We start from the raw sequence: 18,544 nt of genomic DNA on the forward strand, positions 1-18,544 counted from the left end.
CCGGTTCAGGAGAACCGGTTGTTAACTTTCTGAGCACTTTGTTGAAGTGGCTGTTGGAAGAAATCATTTGGGCAGAAGCCGGTCGTTAAATTGTTCGAATCCCATCACTACCTTAAAGCCGTTGATTTCAGAGTAAGTTTCTCAAAGCTCATGAGGGACGTACTTCAAAATAGACTTGAGATTGGAAAAAAAATGGCACCAAACCTCCACCATTCATGCGGTCCTCGACTTACCACCACAATTGAGCCCAAAATTTCTGTTTTTAAGGGAGACCGTTGTTATGTGAATTTTGCCTCATTTTATAACCTATCTTGACACAGTTAAAAAGACACAGTGAAAAATTACAACTGTGTTACAGGTAGTCCTCGACTTACATAGTTCATTTAGTGACCATTCAAACTTTTACAATGGCCCTGAAAAAAGTGATTCATGGCTGTTTTTCACAATTATGACCTTTGTAGCATCTCCATAATCATGTGATAAAAATTCAGACGTTTGGCAACTGGTTCATACTTATGACGGTTGCAGGGTCCCAGGGTCAGGGGCTCCCCTTTAGTGACCCTTCTGACAAGCAAAATCAATGGGGAGCCAGTTTCACTTAACAACCGGTTTATTCACTGTTCAACTGCAGTGATTCACTTAACAACTGTGGGAAGAAAGGTCGTAAAACGGGGTGAAACTCACTTAACAAACGTTTCCCTTAGCAACAGAAATTTTGGGCTTGTCATCAAGGGCTACCTGTATTAACTAAACACCTGCAGTGATTTACGCCACAACTTTGGCAAGAAAGATCGCAAAATGGGCCAAACGTCACTTAACGCCTGTCTCACTTAGCAACATAAATTTTGGGCTCAATTTTAGTCGTAAATCGAGGACTACCTGTATAATTTTCTTTCAGGCAAGGACCCCCACCTTAAAAAATACTTTCTTACCACCATTATATTTCTTTGCTCAGGGTTTCTCACTTTCAACTCTTTTAAGATGTGCGGACTTCAACTCCCAGAATTCCCTAGTCAGTGCTGGCTGGGGAATTCTGGGAATTGAAGTCCACACATCTTAAAGTTGCCCAGGTTGAGAGACTGCACTGCTGTTTCTCTTCCACTACTTTTTTTTCTTCTAAGGTGGTATTCAGCCGGTTCTGACCAATTCTCCAGAAATTGGTCAGAAATTCTCCAGTAGCAGAAATTTAGAGTAGTTTGGAGAACTGGCAAATACCACCTCTGACTGGATCCACCCCCATCTATTCTCTGCCTCCCATTGAGTCCCAGCTGATCGGCTGGGTCTTCTTTGGTTGCCCTGCACAGGAGAATGGAGCTGGAAAGCAGGTTAGTCAGGTGGGGAGGGAAGGGGGATTTTGCAGTATCCTTCCCCTCCCCCCAAGCCACACCCACCAAGCCACACCCACAGAACTGGTTGTAAAAATTTTTTGAATCCCACCACTGTTCGGAACAAAGACACCTGTTAACCAGCAAGAACTTTTTAAGGAGATGACCTGCATTTTCCCATCATCAAAAACAAATCTGATTATTTCTCGATTTCTTGGCTAAGCAGTTGTGTGAGTTCACTACAGGCATTTTCAGGATCTTTCCACGCGGACAGTCCACTTTTTGTCAATTTTGAGTTCCTGCTGTGAGGTGGGAGGGAACGGGCATATAAATTGTTTTAACTAAATACATTAAATGAAAATAAACCCAATAAATGACGGACCTGGGGATACGGCCTCCGAAGGGTGATTATGGTATGGCAGTAAAATTTGTGTGTCTGTTTTGGGGCAATTGCAAAATGAGAAGAAAAGAGAGGCAGGAAATTGGGGTTCTTAAACCCTGCAAGGCAGGATTCTCTTTGAGGCAAATGGCTGAAATTTGTGCAAACGTCACAGCAAACACAACACAATGAGCTGGCCTAGAGCTACTGGGGAACATTGCAAATATTAGTTCAGCATCATGCAACCGACAAACTCGACAAAGTGTGCCATTGCTGAGACAGTAGGGAGACCCATGAATATGGATGAGCTCACTCAATAACAACTAAAGAAAAGGTTCTAGAAATCAAATCCAGTCCTTCTTAAAGCTGACAAATGATCTGTAGTTTTCTCCAGGCAGGTACTACAGGTAGTACTTCACATATGACTACCATCAAGACCAAAATTTCTGTCGCCAAATTAAACATTTGTTAAGGGAGTTTTTCCTCATTTTATGACCTTACTACAGAGGTGGTATTCAGCAGGTTCTGACCAGTTCTAGAGAACCGGTAGCGAAATTTTGAGTAGTTCAGAGAACTGGCAAATCCCACCTCTAACTGGCCCCACTCCCACCTATCCTCTGCCTCCCAAGTCTTCTTTGGTTGCTTTGGTCTTCTTTGGTCTTCTTTGGTTGCCCTGCACAGGAGAACGGAGCTGGAAAGCAGGTTAGTGGGATGGGGAGGGAATGGGGATTTTGCAGTATCCTTCCCCTGCCACGCCCCAGCAAGCCACGCTCAACAAGCCACACCACGCCCACCAAGCCACGCTTACAGAACTGGCACTAAATTTTTTTGAATCCCACCACTGCCTTATGTGCTATATTTGTTAAGTGGATCCCTGCAGTTCTTAAATTAGTAACACGGTGTTCTGACCTGGCTCACATACACGACAAACTCTCTGTAGTTAAAACAATGATTCCTTTATTAGGAGCACCAGCAACCACAGGAAAAAGTCAGTCAGTCAGTCAGTCAGTCAGTCTGTCTGTCTGTCTGTCTGTCTGTCTGTCTGTCTCTCTCTCTCTCTCTCTCACACACACACACACACACACACACAGCAGGCTAATGAGTCTGTCCAGCAGGGAGATGAATAGTTGTCTGTCACACCTATTCATCTCTGCCCCCTGCCTTTTACCCCCAGAGCTAGCATGGGGTACTTCTGTCCCAAGGATCAGCCCATAGAGCTCCACTGCTCTCCTCTCCTCTGCCTTCTGTGCATCTGCGCATCAGCTGTTCCTCCTCTTCCTTATCCGCTACCTCCAGACCTGGGGGGTGTTGACTCTCTATCTGAGGGGCGATGGATGGCCCAGGTTCCGCTTCTGTCTCTCTTCCTGCCAGCTCCATCCCCTCTTTCCTCTCGGAGCTCTTGGGTTGCGTTGATGCTGACCCTGACTCCTACCCCTCCTACTGCTCCTCCTCCTCCTCCGATGCGGCTGCTGGAGGGGCTGGCAGCTGACAGGCCACAACACATAGTTGTTAAGTGAATCTGGCTTCACCCCATTGACTTTGCTTGTCAGAAAGAGCATCATGTAACCCTGGGACATTGCATCCGTCCTAAGTATGATTCAGTTGCCAAGCATACAAATTTGGATCATGTGACCATGGGGGATTCTGCCACAGTTGGAAATGCGAGAACCGGTCCTGTCCCCCTTTTCCACTGTTGTTGTAACTTCGCTTTAGATCAGTAAATGAATTTATTTATTTTATTTATTATTTATTGGTCAAGCAAGTACTAGATAACAGGTATAAGTATAAACATGGTTATGAATACATGAAATGGGTACGAATAAGAAAAGAAACAATAGGACAGGGACGGTAGGCACATTTTGGTGCGCTTATGCACGCCCCCTACAGGCCTCTTAGGAAAGGGGTGAGGTCAATAGTAGACAGTCTAAGGTTAAAGTTTTTGGGGTTTGGGGAAGAAACCACAGAGTCAGGTAGAGTATATGTAAGTCAAGGATTTACTTGTATTCTTTAGTTCGAATCGTGGTTAATTTTCTGGAGCTTATCTTGTACTTGTTCTCCGTGTGTGTTCATGATTCGGTAGATTGTCTGAGTCAAGAAAACGGCATTGTAATGTTTGAGTGGCTAATTTTAAAGGCACTCAGGCACGATGACACTTCCAGTGACACCCAGAGCCCATTAAAAAGAGCAAAAATAACAGCTGGGCTCCATAGACCTTCAGATGCTGTCAGGTTGCTCTGGAATTAGCATCATTTGCAAATGAATAAGCCCGGTCAGAAACTGACTTGTAAAAATAGCGTTTTTGAGGCCACTTCCATCTGTCACCGTGTGACCCTCTCTGCGAACTGTAAGCCACCCTTTCAGAAATGTTCTCCTAGAAAGATGAAGGAAACCCCCAAATCACCTGAAGAGTTGCAGAAATGAGCTGAAAGTCAAGAGCATGAAATTTGAAGGAGAACAGCACAAAGGTTAATACCCAGCAACCAAATGCAGAGGCATAAAATGGGAAATTCTTGCCTTGGATTCGTATACAGGGGTGGGATGCTACTGGTTCGGCCCAGTTCTATAAAACCGGTAGCTCCAAAGAGCAGCTGATACAGAACTGGTTTGCTGTGACTATCTTCTGGTCTTCCGTTTGGTCCCCCTGCCTGCCCGGGCTGTAGGCTCTCCTTTAGTGCCTGCTGTTTCCTCCTCAGCTGCTTTGCATGACACAGATGAGTGCCACGCGTCAGCAGGAGAAGGGGAATGCTTGCAGGAGCTGGTGATTTGTAAACAGTGCGCATGCACGCACAGTGCACGTTTGGTGCAAATGCATGCGAAGCGTACATGTATACAGTTCACGCATACTCACCAAACTGGTTGTTATGCCAGTAGGATCCCACCCCTGCTCATATATGTGTGAAGGATCTTGGAATAGTTGTGGACTGCACACCACATTTATTTATTTATTTATTTTTCTTTCTTTCTCTCTTTTCTTTCTTTTTCTTATATCTATCATCTTTCTGTCTATATGTAGTATCTATCTATATGTATCATCTATCTATCTAAATATCTATTTTTATCTATCTATCATCTATCTAAATATCTATCTATCCACCCATTATCTATCTATCTATCTGTCTGTCTGTCTATTTATCTATCTATCTATCATCTTTCTATCTATATGTATCATCTATCTATCTATCTATCTATCTATCTATCTATCTATCTATCTATCTATCTATCTATTATCTATCTATCTATCTATCATCTATCTTCTATCTATATGTATTATCTATCTATATGTATCATCTATCTATCTATCTATCTATCTATCTATCTATCTATCTATCTATCTATCTATCTATCATCTATCTATCATCTATCTATATGTATCATCTATATGTATCATCTATCTATCTATCTATCTATCTATCTATCTATCTATCTATCTATCTATCTATCATCTATCTTCTATCTATATGTATTATCTATCTATATGTATCATCTATCTATATGTATCATCTATCTATCTATCTATCTATCTATCTATCTATCTATCTATCTATCTATCTATCTATCATCTATCTTCTATCTATATGTATCATCTATCTATATGTATCATCTATCTATCTATCTATCTATCTATCTATCTATCTATCTATCTATCTATCTATCATCTATCTTCTATCTATATGTATTATCTATCTATATGTATCATCTATCTATCTATCTATCTATCTATCTATCTATCTATCATCTATCTATCTATCTATCTATCTATCTATCTATCTATCTATCTATCTATCTATCTATCATCTATCTATCTATCCATCTCTACTGTGTTCCCCCAAATATAAGACCCGAACTGCTGGTTTGAAAGAGGGTTCCAAGGGGCCATCTATATCAAAATTGAACAGCCATCTCTCCACAGAGGGGTGGGGGGAATACAACATCATCTATATCCAGTCTACAACATGGTCCTTTCAACAGTTCCAACCAGGCTCCACACCCATTTACACCACTCAGCTAACCCTGAGGATACAGACCTCCAGGTGGCCTCAACAACTCTCTAAAAGAATGCAAATGACCAGCTGTCTGCAAGGAGTATAAATCCTTCCATTCCCCACCATCCAGTCAGAAGTGAAGAAGCTTCTTGGATGAAAAGCAAAATGTCTTCAAAGAAAAACCAGAAAGTCCAGTTGCCTCTTGAAAAAAACACCTTTGGGACTTCCCCCAAGAGTCAGATATGAATGGACAGGGGAAACTTTTCCCTGTTAACTGTTGTGACTGCAGCCCCCTTCATCAAACGTATGGAGTGGGTCAACTGTTAGAGCATTTAAACTAGGATGGGCGAAGGGAGAGAAAGGCAGATGGATGTTGTTTAGATTGCAACTATCTTATCAAAACCAGAGTGTGTTATAAAGCCCTCCTGTTTGCTGACCCCTTCAGAGATTGCGGGAAACCTTTTGATGTATGTGAGGGAAGCAATTTTTTGCTCAATGGGACCTGGTAACATCTTGCTTTTCCAAAACAATCACTTTGAGGTCTGTCATGGAGATTCCTGGGAGACTGAACAGCTTTGGTGTTATTAAGTCCTTGTTTTGAGTCTGGATGTCAGAAACTTGTTTCCATTAATACTTTCCTGCAAAGTTTTCCCTAGTAGATTCCAGATTCTAGATGTTGCTGGCAGATGATGGCAGAGATCCGTGTTTCTCAACCTTGGGAATCTAAAGATGGGTGGACTTCAACTCCCAGAATTGGGAATTTTGAGATGCATGGAGTTCAGCAGTACATTTTATGAAGGGACGAGGTTGTCCTTTGGACTAAGATGTCACTTGGAGAAACTGCCAAGGAAGACACTGAAAGACCCTAGACTATTGGCTTGTCCTGTCAGTTTTGTGAAAAATTCTGGTTTCACTTTGTCGTTCTGGGGTACTGAGTGTAGACTAATGAAAGGGGGAAAAAAATGAAGATCAGCTGTGGTAGAATCAGGCTGAAGCAATACAAAACTGACAAAAGTGAATGTCAGTTCTGAATGTACTGTACATACACATGTGTGTGCACACATACACACATATAAATACATACATACCTGCACACACATATACAAACATATACCTACCATACATACATACATACTGGGGAAACACATACACACACACACATGCCTGCATATCTATACAGTAGGTACATTATGTCTATCATTTACCGTGTCTATCTATCATCTCTCTCTCTCTCCATCTATCCATCATCTATCAATCTAATGTATCATTTATCATAATTGTCTGTCTCTCTGTCTATCTTTATCTACTGTATTATCTATCTCTATCTACCATCTACATGCACACACACATTTGTATTTGTATCCTCAGTACGTATGTATATGTGTGTGTGTGTATATATCCCATGGGGAGACATATATATATATATGTCTCCCCACTCCCTTCTAGCACTGATGATGTTACTTAGCTGGGTAATGAAATTGGCTACCATGGTTGATGCACACAAGCATCTCTGCTTGTTACATTAACCAGGCCAGACTATAATTTGGTCCACCTGCTAAATATAATTTCAAATAATTTCTTATGGTATTCTTTAGTGGTCACTTGGCAGTTAAACATTATATCTTCCAAGGGACATAATAGTCCACAAAAACTCTACCAGTCCTCAGCAAAAAAAATAAATAAAAAGCAACAAAATTCATTGCAAGATTAATCTTTATTAAGCTCCACCAAAATAACACAAACAGGTACACAAGCTTTTGAGCTCACGACAATATTTCATCAGAGAAGATTTACCAAGAACCGGGGTGGGGTGGGGTGAGAGAACAAGGAAAATCCTCCAAAGACATTTTAAAATTGCTGCAGGCTAAGCAGAGATTGTAAATGTGAAGTGTAAGCTGGGAACAGCCGTACTCTCCAAGCATCTGACTCAATTCTAAAATTAATAACAAGTAAATTAGGGCTTAGAGTCGCTAAGTTGGACTTCCTGGGGAACAAACAAAATGTATTTTGGAACTGAATGAATCTCCAGGTTTTCAATTACAGGGTTCTAAAGGAATCCAAATACTCACATTTAAAATTTGCACGCTCACCAACAAATCATGTCCGGCTATCTTCCAATACAGTAGTCCTCGACTTACTGGGAAAAAAGTGGCCTATGACTATTTTTCACACTTGTTGCGTCTCTGTGGTGGTGTGACCAACATTCAAACACGTGACAACTGTCCTGTATTTATGAGACTTGCTGTGTCCCAGGGTCATGTGATCACCTTTTGAGACCTTCTGACAAGCAGAGGGGAAACCAGGGTCTCTTACTAACTTAACAACCGCAATGATTCACTTAGCAACGGTGGCTGGAAAGGTGGTGATATTGGGCAAACCTCACTTAACAACCATTTTGCTTAGAAATTTGGGGCTCAGTTGTGGTCAAGGACTACCTGTATAGTAATGTATCATTTCGGAACATGCTTATCGTGAATTTGCCAGCTTGGTGGTAAAGAAGCGGTGGGGGGTCTATTGTAAGGTCAAACCATCACTCAGTGACCAGTTGTAAGTTACGGACCACTTGAATTTTGCAGGAACCCAGAGGTGCAAAGGGAACCAGAATGTTTCATTAGATATTAGATTAATAGAGTTGGAAGAGACCTTGTAGGTCATTTAATCCAACCCCCCGCCCAAGCAGGAGACCTTACCCCATTTCTGACAGATGGCAGTCCAGTCTCTTCTTGAAAGCCTCCAGGGATGAAGCTCCCATAACTTCTGAAGGCAACGTCTGTTCCATGGGTTGATTGTCCTCGCTGTCAGAAAGTTTCTCCTTATTTCCAGGTTGAATCTCTCTTTCATCAGTTTCCATTCATTATTCCTTGTCTGGCCTTCGGATGCCTTGGAAAATAGCTTGACCTCCCAAATGATTCTTTTATCCAAATAAGAGATTATATTTAATTTTGTCTCTAGCTTGAAATTGCTTCCATACAGCTAATACAGCTAATTTGTGGTGACCATCCCTTGTGAATTTAAGCAGGATTGAACTATATACGTGTGTGTGTGTGTGTGTGTGTTTTCTTAAGTTTTCGTGGGTACTTACATGTATGGTATTCAGCTTTGTTCGGGTATTTTCCACGTCATTATAGTTGTGCTTTTAAAGTTGTAGCTACAACAAATACCATATATATATGGTGTGTGTGTGTGTGTGTGTGTGTGTGTGTGTGTGTGTGTATGTATATATATATATATATATATATATATATATATATATATATGGATCTTTGGTTGTTCGGGTTTTCTCCCGCGTAAGATTCAAGTATCTAGGCAACGTTTCGATGAAGTCTCATTCATCATCTTCAGGCTTCTGTCTTCGGCTCTTGCTTCTCAGAGTGATGTGAGATTGCAGCTGCTTCTTCCTTTTAACTGCCAGTGGGGGTGGGACTTGATTGGGTGGGGGCTTGGCTGTGTTCTGATTGGGTGGGGGTGTGTTCTCATTAGTAGGGGGTTTGGCTGTGTTCTGATTGGTTGGGGGGTTTAGCCGTGTTCTGATTGGTTGGAGGCATGTTCTGTTCAGGTGGGGGCTTGGTTGTGCTCAGGTTAGTCTTAGTTGCTGGGGGATTTGAGCTGGTGAGTTGTGATCTTGCTGTTTGGCTTCTAGTTCGTGGTCCTGCTGCATCTTCATAGTGGGTGTCGGTTTGCTTCATGTATGGCTCGGAGGGGTTTGAAGTGGGTAGTGAAGCAGCTGCAGTGCAGCTTCTGGTCCATGGTCGTGTCTCATCTTCTGAGTGGGTGGGAGTCTGTTTTTTACATGGAAGTGTGGTGGTGGCATCTTGTGTGGCTCTCATGGGTGTGGGTCTGGTGTCCTTCTTCATGTTAGGTACTCGTCTGTTCATGAGGGCGGGTTTCCAAATGGCTGGAAGGCAGGAGGTGTCATCTCGTTTGTTCATGCTGTGTGGGCGTTTTTCTATCTCTATGGCTTCTCTGATTATTCTGCTGTTGAAGTGTTCGGTTTTGGCGATAGTTCTGGTATTTTTAAAATCAATTTCATGTCCTGTGGCTTTGAGGTGTTGGACCAGGGAAGAGGTCGTTTCTTCTTTTTTGATTGAGTTCTTATGTTCTTCAATGCGTGCACTTATTCTTCTGTTAGTTTGTCCAATGTATGTAGTAGGGCAGGCAGTGCAGGGGATTTTGTATACTCCTTGGTTTTCTAATTCGATTTTGTCTTTGGGGTTTCTTAGGATGGTGGATATTTTTCTGTTTGTGCAGAATGCTGTTTTGATGTTGTGTTTTTGGAGGATCTTGCTAATTTTGTCTGTAGTGCCTTTTATATATGGGAGGAGGGCTTTGCCGTTTTCTTGTTCTCTGTCTTGGATTTTGGTTGGGGTTTCTTTTTGGATTAGGTGGGTAATCTTCTTTCTTTGGAATCCATTGGCTGTAAGTACGTTGGTGAGAGTGTGTAGTTCGGTTTTTTGGTGTTGTTCATCGGCTAAGCATTTTGTTCTGGAGATGAGTGTCTTGGCTACGGAATTGATCTGTGCTGGGTGGTGGTGTGAGAGTGCATGTAGATAGCGGTTAGTATGTGTTTTCTTCTGGTAGATGGTGTGTCCTAGGGAGCCATTGGATCTTTTGTATACCAAGACATCTAGGAAGGGAAGTTGGTTGTTGGCTTCTGTTTCCATGGTGAATTGTATTTTGGGGTGTAGGCTGTTGAGGTGTGTGAGGAAGTTGTTCAGTTTTTCTTTCCCGTGTGGCCAGATTATGAAGGTGTCATCTACGTATTATCTGAGCCAGGGTTTGGGTTTGTGGTCGTATTTTTCTAGAGCTTGTGTTTCAAAGTGTTCCATGTAGAGGTTTGCGATGACAGGTGAGAGGGGTGATCCCATGGGTGCTCCTTCTATTTGTTTGTATTTTTGTCCATTGTAGGTGAAGTATGTATTGGATAGGCAGTGGTTGGTCAGATCTAGGATGTGCTTGGGGGTGTATTTTTTTGGATGGCTGTCAAGGCTTCTTTTATTGGCACTTGGGTGAAGAGGGATATGACATCGAAGCTTACTAGTAGGTCGCTAGGTTGTAAGTTTTGTTTCTTTATGATCTCGATGAACTGGAATGAGTTTCTTACATGTGAGTTGATGGATTCTGCATAGGGTTGTAGTTGTTTGGCGAGAAATTTGGCCAGGTTTTGTAGAGGTGAGCCTATGGAGCTGACTATTGGTCTGAGTGGGGTTCCTTCTTTGTGTATCTTGGGGAGACCATAAAGCTTGGGGCATCTGGATGATTTCTCTCTGGGTATGATTCTTTGCTGGATTTCTTCACTGATGGGGGAGGCTTTTATTTTGGATTTGGTAGTTTTTTCTAGGTAGGTGGTGGGGTCTGTCTTTAGGGGTTTGTATGTGGGGTCTTGGAGTAGGTTGGTTAACTTGGTTTGGTAGTCAGATGTGTTCATAACCACTGTCGCGTTGCCCTTGTCTGCTGGTAGGATTATTATGCTGCTGTCTTCTTTCAGGTTAAATAGTGCAGTTTGTTCTTCTTTGGATAAGTTGCTTTTGGGTGGTTTGCTAGTGCAGAGGATGTTGGTGATTTCGAGTCTGATTTTGTTAGCATCATCAGGGTTGGTTTTGGTCAGGCTGGTTTCAACTCCGCATATGATGGTTTCTGTGGGGATGTGTTTGGGAGCGACAGCAAAGTTGAATCCTTTTGAAAGGACCTTGGTTTCAGCTTCAGTGAGGGTCTTGTCTGACATGTTGTGCACTGTTTGTTTCATGTGTGGCTGTGCGGGGGGAGGAGTTGGTTTCTGGCATTGTTGTAGTTTCCTGAGTTTGTTGGTGTGTGTGTCTGTCTTGAGGGTGGTCTGTGTTTCGGCTCTCCAGACAGCGAGTTGTTTGGATTTGTCCCAAAGTAGGGGGTGAATCTTGTTGCTGAGTCTGAGGTGGAGTGTGAGGAGATCTTTGTTGATTTGGTCTAGGAGAAACCTTTTTGTGTGAAGTTCATTTCTAATTAGGGCCAGTTCTGTTCTTTTTAGGATGCGTTTGGTGGCTACTGTGTTGGTGTGGAATTTCAATTGGAAGCTTGTGGGAATTAAATTTTTATCTCGGCAGTTGCATAGGAATGCAAGGTCACATAAAATGGAAGCTCTTTGGACTTCAAGTTTTTCATAAGTCCTGGTCAGATGGTGGGTTTCCTCCCCGTAGAGGTGCAATATTATATTGATAATATTGATACTTCATCGAAACGTTGCCTAGATACTTCGAATCTTACGCGGGAGAAAACCCGAACAACCAAAGATCCACATACACACACACACACACACACACACACACACACACTTTATATATGGGGCAGTATTTCATCAGTGATAACAGAATAGCAGAGTTGGAAGGGACCTTGAAGGTCATCTAATCCAACCCCCTGCTCCAGCAGAAAATGGCTACCCAATCACTTCTTAAAAACTTCCGGTGTTGGAGCATTTACAACCTCTGGAGGGAAAATTGTCCCACTGACTAATTGTTCTCACCGTCAGGAAATTCCTCCTTAGTTCTAGGTTGCTTCTCTCCTTGATTAGCTTCCATCCGTCTGCCGTTAATCTTTGGCAGGGTTGCAGGGAGTAGCGCCAAGGTGGTAAGTCCAAAGTAGAAGGGGATACTACTTCAGGGGGGAGGATTAGCCTTTTCTATCCACTCCCCCCCCCTTCAACTCCTCTTTGCATTCTTCCAAGTGACAGATTGCAAAACAGGGGCAGCAGTTCTTCACTGCTCTCTGGCATACAAGTTTGAAATGAGGCCAAGGGCTGCATGAAATTAGCTCCGGGCTGGATGTGATCCCAGGCCTGATCCTAAAGTGCATTGCAGATTGGAATGCAGCCAAACTCCTGTTGATTTGAGAACAGAATAACAGAGTTGGGAAGGGACCTTGAAGGTCTTCTAGTCCAACCCTCTGCTAAAGCGGGGGACCCTATACCATTTCAGACAAATGGTTGTCCAATTTCTTCTTAAAGACCTCCAGTGTTGGAGCATTTGCAACTTCTAGAAGCAAGTTGTTCAGCTGTCCCAAAGGTGATTTTTTTTTTTTCAAGAGGCAACTCGTCTTCTTTGTTTTTCTTTGAAGAGGTTTTGCTTCTCATCCAAGAAGCTTCTTCAGCTCTGACTGGATTCCCCATCATCCAGTCAGAGCTGAAGAAGCTTCTTGGATGAGAAGCAAAACCTCTTCAAAGAAAAACAGCAAAGTCCACTTGCTTCTTGAAAAATCTCCTTTGGGACAACTATGACTTAGATGACTGAGAATCTCTGAAGTCCTTCTACCGATTAATTGTTCTCACTGTCAGGAAATTTCTCCTTAGTTCTGGGTTGATTAGTTTCCATTGGTTTCTTCTTGTCCTGCCCTCAGGGGCTTTGGAGAATAAATCTGGATTTTAATGCGTGCACCTGCTAAAGGCTAGGTAATTCAGGGCTGTTGTTTTCACAGTACAATGGGGGGGATGAATGCAACCCAAATGATATAAAGAGGGGGAGAGAATGCATTCATAGAAGAGTGATTGGTGGCTACCATGGCTGTTTTCTATCTTCTGAACCACAAGTAGCTTAAGCAGCTGTTAAGGAAGAAATGTGGAGGAGAGTAATTACATTATGGATGTTTGTTTGTAAGCTACTCAATCCTGGTTGACCACTGCGACAAAAAGCTGCTTAGAAAGGATGGGCCTCTTAATCTAATTTAGTCTCATAGTTCTTTCAAGACTTTTATGGATTGCGTCATATGATCCCCTGCAATGCTACAACATTTATTAATAGAAGAGGATTATTTACAGCTCAGGATTGACTTTTGGGGTCCTTGGTGCTCTCTGAGCTTGGTTGCTTGCTTGCAGACATTTCACAACCCAACTAGGTAACATAATCAGTGCACCAAGAGAATGGGGTTTGCCCTCTATATCAGTGGTTGCCAACTAGTGCGCCGGGGACCACTGGTGGTCTGCGAGAAAATTTTGGTGGTAAACAGAGAAAATTTTGGTGGTACACCCAAAAAATATCCCCCAAAGCAATTAATCCAGGCTGCGCAGGAACACAAGGCTGCACTGCCCACATGGCCCATGGGAACACAAGGCTTGTGTCACTTGCCTTGCAAACAACATGAGGTAGTAAGGGGAGGGGGGAAGGGGGGAGGGGGGAACTTGCCCCACACGTCTGGCCTGGCCACCGGGCTGCTTCTTTCTGCTTCTTTCTTCTTCTGCTTTTGGTTGCACGCAAGGAAAGCAACAAAAGTCTTTCTCTCCCCCAAACTCCGCCAGAAATGAGTCTTTGGGACCCTGCAAGACATCCTGCTCCAAGAGGCTGCACTAGCAAAGACTCATTTCTGGCAGAGTTTGGGGAGAGAAAGAAAGACTTCTGCTGCTTTCCCTCTCTCCCCCTGAGAACGGAGCTGGAGATGATATCCTGTGATCCCAGAATGATCGATCGGTAGGAAAACTGGGTGGGGAATTTTCCTGAAGACTTTTTTGGGGGATTTTCCCAGGGTCTCTGATCTGCAGGATTTAAAATTATGATTTTGATAGTCCCTGAGGTTCAAAAGATATATCCTATTGCCTTGCTCTGTCAGTGTTGATGGGAGTGCCCTTGGTAGTTCCTTGATTAGGCTGTAGTTTTACTGTTTGATTTTTTTTTTGTCTGAAATTTAACATTGATATTAATCTCTGTTTATCAAGATTATTAATCTCTGTTTTTGGTTGCTGGCAGAGAAGGCGTTTTGATTTTTCGTTTCCTAAAGGGGGAAAAAACAGCTTCTTGCCAGCAATAATACCCAGCTAATAAGCAGAGATTCACACCAAGATTGATATTAGACCAACAATTGAGTAGTAAATGATCAAAAGCCTGATGAAGGAGCCACCAAGAACGCTACCACCAACACTGACAGGCCAGTATTTGTTTCTGTAGTCCTTGTCTTTAGGAGGGGATGAATGGTCAGTAGAAGTTTGCAAATCCCAGGAAGCTTTGAAGCTGTCTGCAAGCGTGAGGGGCTTGACAACCGAGGATGGCTTGTACTTTGGCTGGGTCCATCTCTATGCCTTTATTGGAGACTCGGTAGCCCAGGTAGTCCAACTGCATGCAGTGAAATTTGCATTTTGACTACTTAATGTACAGGTTTGCTGCTAGAAGTTTTTCCAGTACTTGGCGCACTAGGGGTACGTGGTTGTCCATCATCTCAGTGTAGATGAGAATGTCGTCCAAATAGACAAGGACCCCCTTATAAAGATGTTCGTGTAGCATCTCGTTTATTAATTGTATAGACACCGCCGGGGCTCCCTGTAGTCCAAAAGGCATGACTTTGAATTGGAAGCTCCCTAAGGAGCAGTTGAATACCGTTTTCCCTTCATCCGCCTCCCTGATGTGGATTCGGTAGTTTGCCTCCGTGAGGTCTAATTTAATAAAGACCTTTCCCTTGGCCAGGTGAGATAGCATGTCCTTCATGAGCGGGAGGTGGGTATAGGTTGTGTACACACATGCCATTGATGCTTCTAAAGTCTATGCATAACCTCAAAGTCCCATCTTTTTTCTCTTTGAACAGGACTGGGGCTGCAACTCGTGGTTTGGCCTGCTCGATAAACCCCCATATACATAAACAGCGAGCAAACCTCACTCCCTTCTAGCACTGATGAGATTGCCTAGCTGGGTAACAAAATGTCTGCAAGAACAGTCAAGCTCAAGAGGGCACCAAGGACCCCATTAAACTGAAAATATAGCTTTAACTATCCAGTAGAAAGTATGACCGGTGAATTACTAGTAGGCAATAAATCACAAGACGAAGTGGCGTGCATTTCCTGGCAGACAAAATTGGGCCGTTTACAAAAGAGAAAATGAAACGTTGGGTGTGGCAGTAATAAAAAAAAAAGTATTGAAAACATAAAATTGATCCACAGCAGCGTCCCTCTGGTCATGGGATCAGCCCTGCATCGGGAAACAGGAAATGAGTGTTATTTAAACTACAGAAGAAATGGGAAAAACAGAGAGATGAATCACTCCTTCCCCAAATTCTAAATGTAATAAAAGTGTGTAGCTCCAATAAAAACACTCTTAAAAGTGAACTGTGATGTCACCATGTATGCTAATAATAGAAATGGTTTTTATGTCTCTGCTTTTTAACACCTTCTGATTACTCTATTGGGAGTGACAGAAGAGAATCAGAATAGAGCTGGAAGGGACCTCAAAGGTCTTCTAGTCCAGCCCCTGCGCAAGCAGAAGATCCTATGTCATTTCAGACAAGCGACTGTCTAGTCTTTTCTTAAAGGAGCACCCACAAAACTTTCAAAGGCAACTTCTGTTCCACCGGTTAATTGTCCTCACTGTTTGGAAGTTTCTCCACAATTCCAGGTTGCTTCTCTCCTTGTTTAGTTTCCAGCCATTATTTCTTGCCCTGCCTTCAGGTGCTTTGGAGAATAATTTGACCCCACTCCTCTTTGTGGAAGCCCTTCAAATATTGGAATATTGCTATCATGTCACCCTTAGTCCTTTTTTCTAAACTAGCCAACCCAATTCCTGCAACCGTTCTTCGTATGTTTTAGTCTCCAGGCCTTTAATCATCTTAGTTGCTAGAGTTGTTAGAGAATCAAGAGTGCAAATCTGGCTTTTGAAATAAGGGTTTAGTTTTGCAATCAAATGGCAATTATCCCGCAGAATCAGAGGCACAATTCATGAACTTCTGGAAACACCCCCCCTTACTTTGAGTCACATACGCTCAAGATTTACCTCTTCTACTATCTCTGTGGCATCCTGTAGGAAGACATCTACCTGCAGGACCAGAATCCCCAGGCTGACCACGAGCCCCGGGAAATCCAGAGGGACCAATGCTACCTGGAGGTCCTTTGGAGCCTTGTTGGCCAACCATCATTTCTCCTGGAGGGCCTAGGTGAGAGGAAAAAATAGAACTAATATTCTGTCAGTCCAGGCTAATTATTCAGAGTTTTGCAGCGTTAATTCAGAGCCAGAAAAATAAACACAGATGGCTCATGCTTCATTTAATATCTTTATAAACACAGTAAGTAGATTTTACAACCAGTTGTAGTTTGCTCCAACATGGAGCAAACTCGGACAGAAACATGTTGCAAATAACTTCAGTAGCAACTCAGGAACTCAGAAATAGACATCAGTTTCACTTTAGTTCATCAGGCAAGCAGAGGAGAGAAGCAGTTTCATTTTCAATAGACAGACTCAGAGCTCAACATAGCTGCAGAGCTGCAGAGCTTAATATAGGCTACTTTTAGTTTCAGTTTACAGCCTAGGCTAATTCTAGTTTCAGTTTCCAAAACAGTCCTCAATGGCTGACTTAGTTGCTATGCTTATTCATTGGCTGACCTGGTTACCAAGCTCTATTCCAGTTCATGAATATACTCTGACACTAAAGATAACCTTTGGCTTAAACCCACAGAAATAGGAGAAATTGCTCGAAAAGAATGGCTGAGTCTTAATCTTATAAGACTCAGTTAAGGTGGCAATGTCTATAGTAGCTGGCTTCATCCGTTCTCCAAAATACAATGAGAAGATGGGACATGCTTAGTACTTGGATGTGAAATCACCAGGAAAACTGAGAGGGAAGTTGAAAACTAAGCGGACAATACAAATGATGCATCCATGCAGATTTCTTGGCGAGATACCTGAGGACTTCAACTCCCAGAATTCCCCAGCCAGCATAGGAATTCCAGGAGTTGAAGTCCACAAAACTTAGCGTTGCCAAGACATTAACCATTAAAGCACCCCTCCCTGATGCAGGAATGGGACAACGCACCTCAGCCAATTCACCATGGCTAACTCATCGTGACCAGCTCATCATGGCTAACTCACCACAGGACAATTCGCCACAGCCAACTCACTGCTGGACAATGTAACCATTTTATTTAATTATTTAAAATAACTTAAAAGTTATTTAAATTTTTGTCATTCACATTTCAATTTATCTCCCATTTTGCACCCTTTCTTTAATGATTCTATGCCACCATTTCTTTCATGTTATGTAACTTTTGTCCCACAGTGAGTTCCAGAGGTGGTCTTCAGCAGGTTCTGACCAGTTCTGGAGAACCGGTAGCGAAAATTTAGAGTAGTTCAGAGAACCAGCAAATCCTACCTCTGACTGGCCCCACCCCCATCTATTCCCTGCCTCCCATTGAGTCCCAGCTGATCGGCTGGGTCTTCCTTGGTTGCCCTGCACAGGAGAACGGAGCTGGAAAGCAGGTGAGTGGGATGGGAAGGAAATGGGGATTTTGCAGTATCCTTCCGCTGCCATGCCCACCAAGCCACGCCCACCAAGCCATGCCACGCCCAAGAACCAGTAGTAAAATTTTTTGAATTCCACCACTGGTGAGTTGACTGTGGCAAGTTGGCCATAGCAAGTTGACTCTGGCGAGTTGTCCTTAAAACACGGGTGTCAAACTCGATTTCATTGTGGGTCGCATCAGGATTGTGTTTGATCTCGGGGGGACAGAGTGACCGTGGCCAGCTCGATGTCACTCAGGTCAGGGGTGCTTGTGATGGCCTAAGCACTCAGCCAGAGAAACCGCGCTCCCGAGCTGTGTTTTCAGCTGTGATGGCCTACCCTCTGCCAGTGAAAACAGAGCTCGGGAGAGCTCCATTTTTGCTGGCAGAGGCACCACAGGCTGGTCCTTTGCTGTTTCCAGGCTGGCCCCACAGGCCAGCTCTAAGAACCCCGCAGGCCGAATCTGACCCCCCCCCCCCAGGCCTTGAGTTTAACACCCCTGTCATAGACCCTCCCTGATGAACTCTTAGCTTGAACATAGATACACATTCAGGGAGGAGGAGGAACCCAACATCCCTCTGGACAGTTGGTTCTGCAGTTGCACAGAACGCAGAATAAGGACTGTTTGCCTATATATATATATATAT

The 18,544-nt window shown here is 43.1% G+C and overlaps 1 protein-coding gene across 1 annotated transcript in view; it reads right to left on the bottom strand.

Annotated features, from left to right (window-relative positions):
- Nucleotides 1-12,910: 12,910 nt before the first annotated feature.
- COL20A1 (collagen type XX alpha 1 chain) overlaps nt 12,911-18,544 on the bottom strand; it is a 173,169-nt gene continuing 167,535 nt past the window's right edge. Inside the window, exons 39-40 of the mRNA XM_087928872.1 lie at nt 16,397-16,552; nt 12,911-15,598 (exon numbers count right to left, since the gene is read on the bottom strand). Of these exons, the coding sequence (XP_087784998.1) occupies nt 15,585-15,598; nt 16,397-16,552 (170 nt within the window). The 3' untranslated portion in view covers nt 12,911-15,584. The remainder of the gene's footprint in view (nt 15,599-16,396; nt 16,553-18,544) is intronic.

This window comes from Pseudonaja textilis, chromosome 3 (genome assembly GCF_049901715.1).
Source record: "Pseudonaja textilis isolate UNSWEBS1 chromosome 3, rPseTex1.2, whole genome shotgun sequence".
Classification (NCBI taxonomy): Eukaryota; Metazoa; Chordata; class Lepidosauria; order Squamata; family Elapidae; genus Pseudonaja; species Pseudonaja textilis.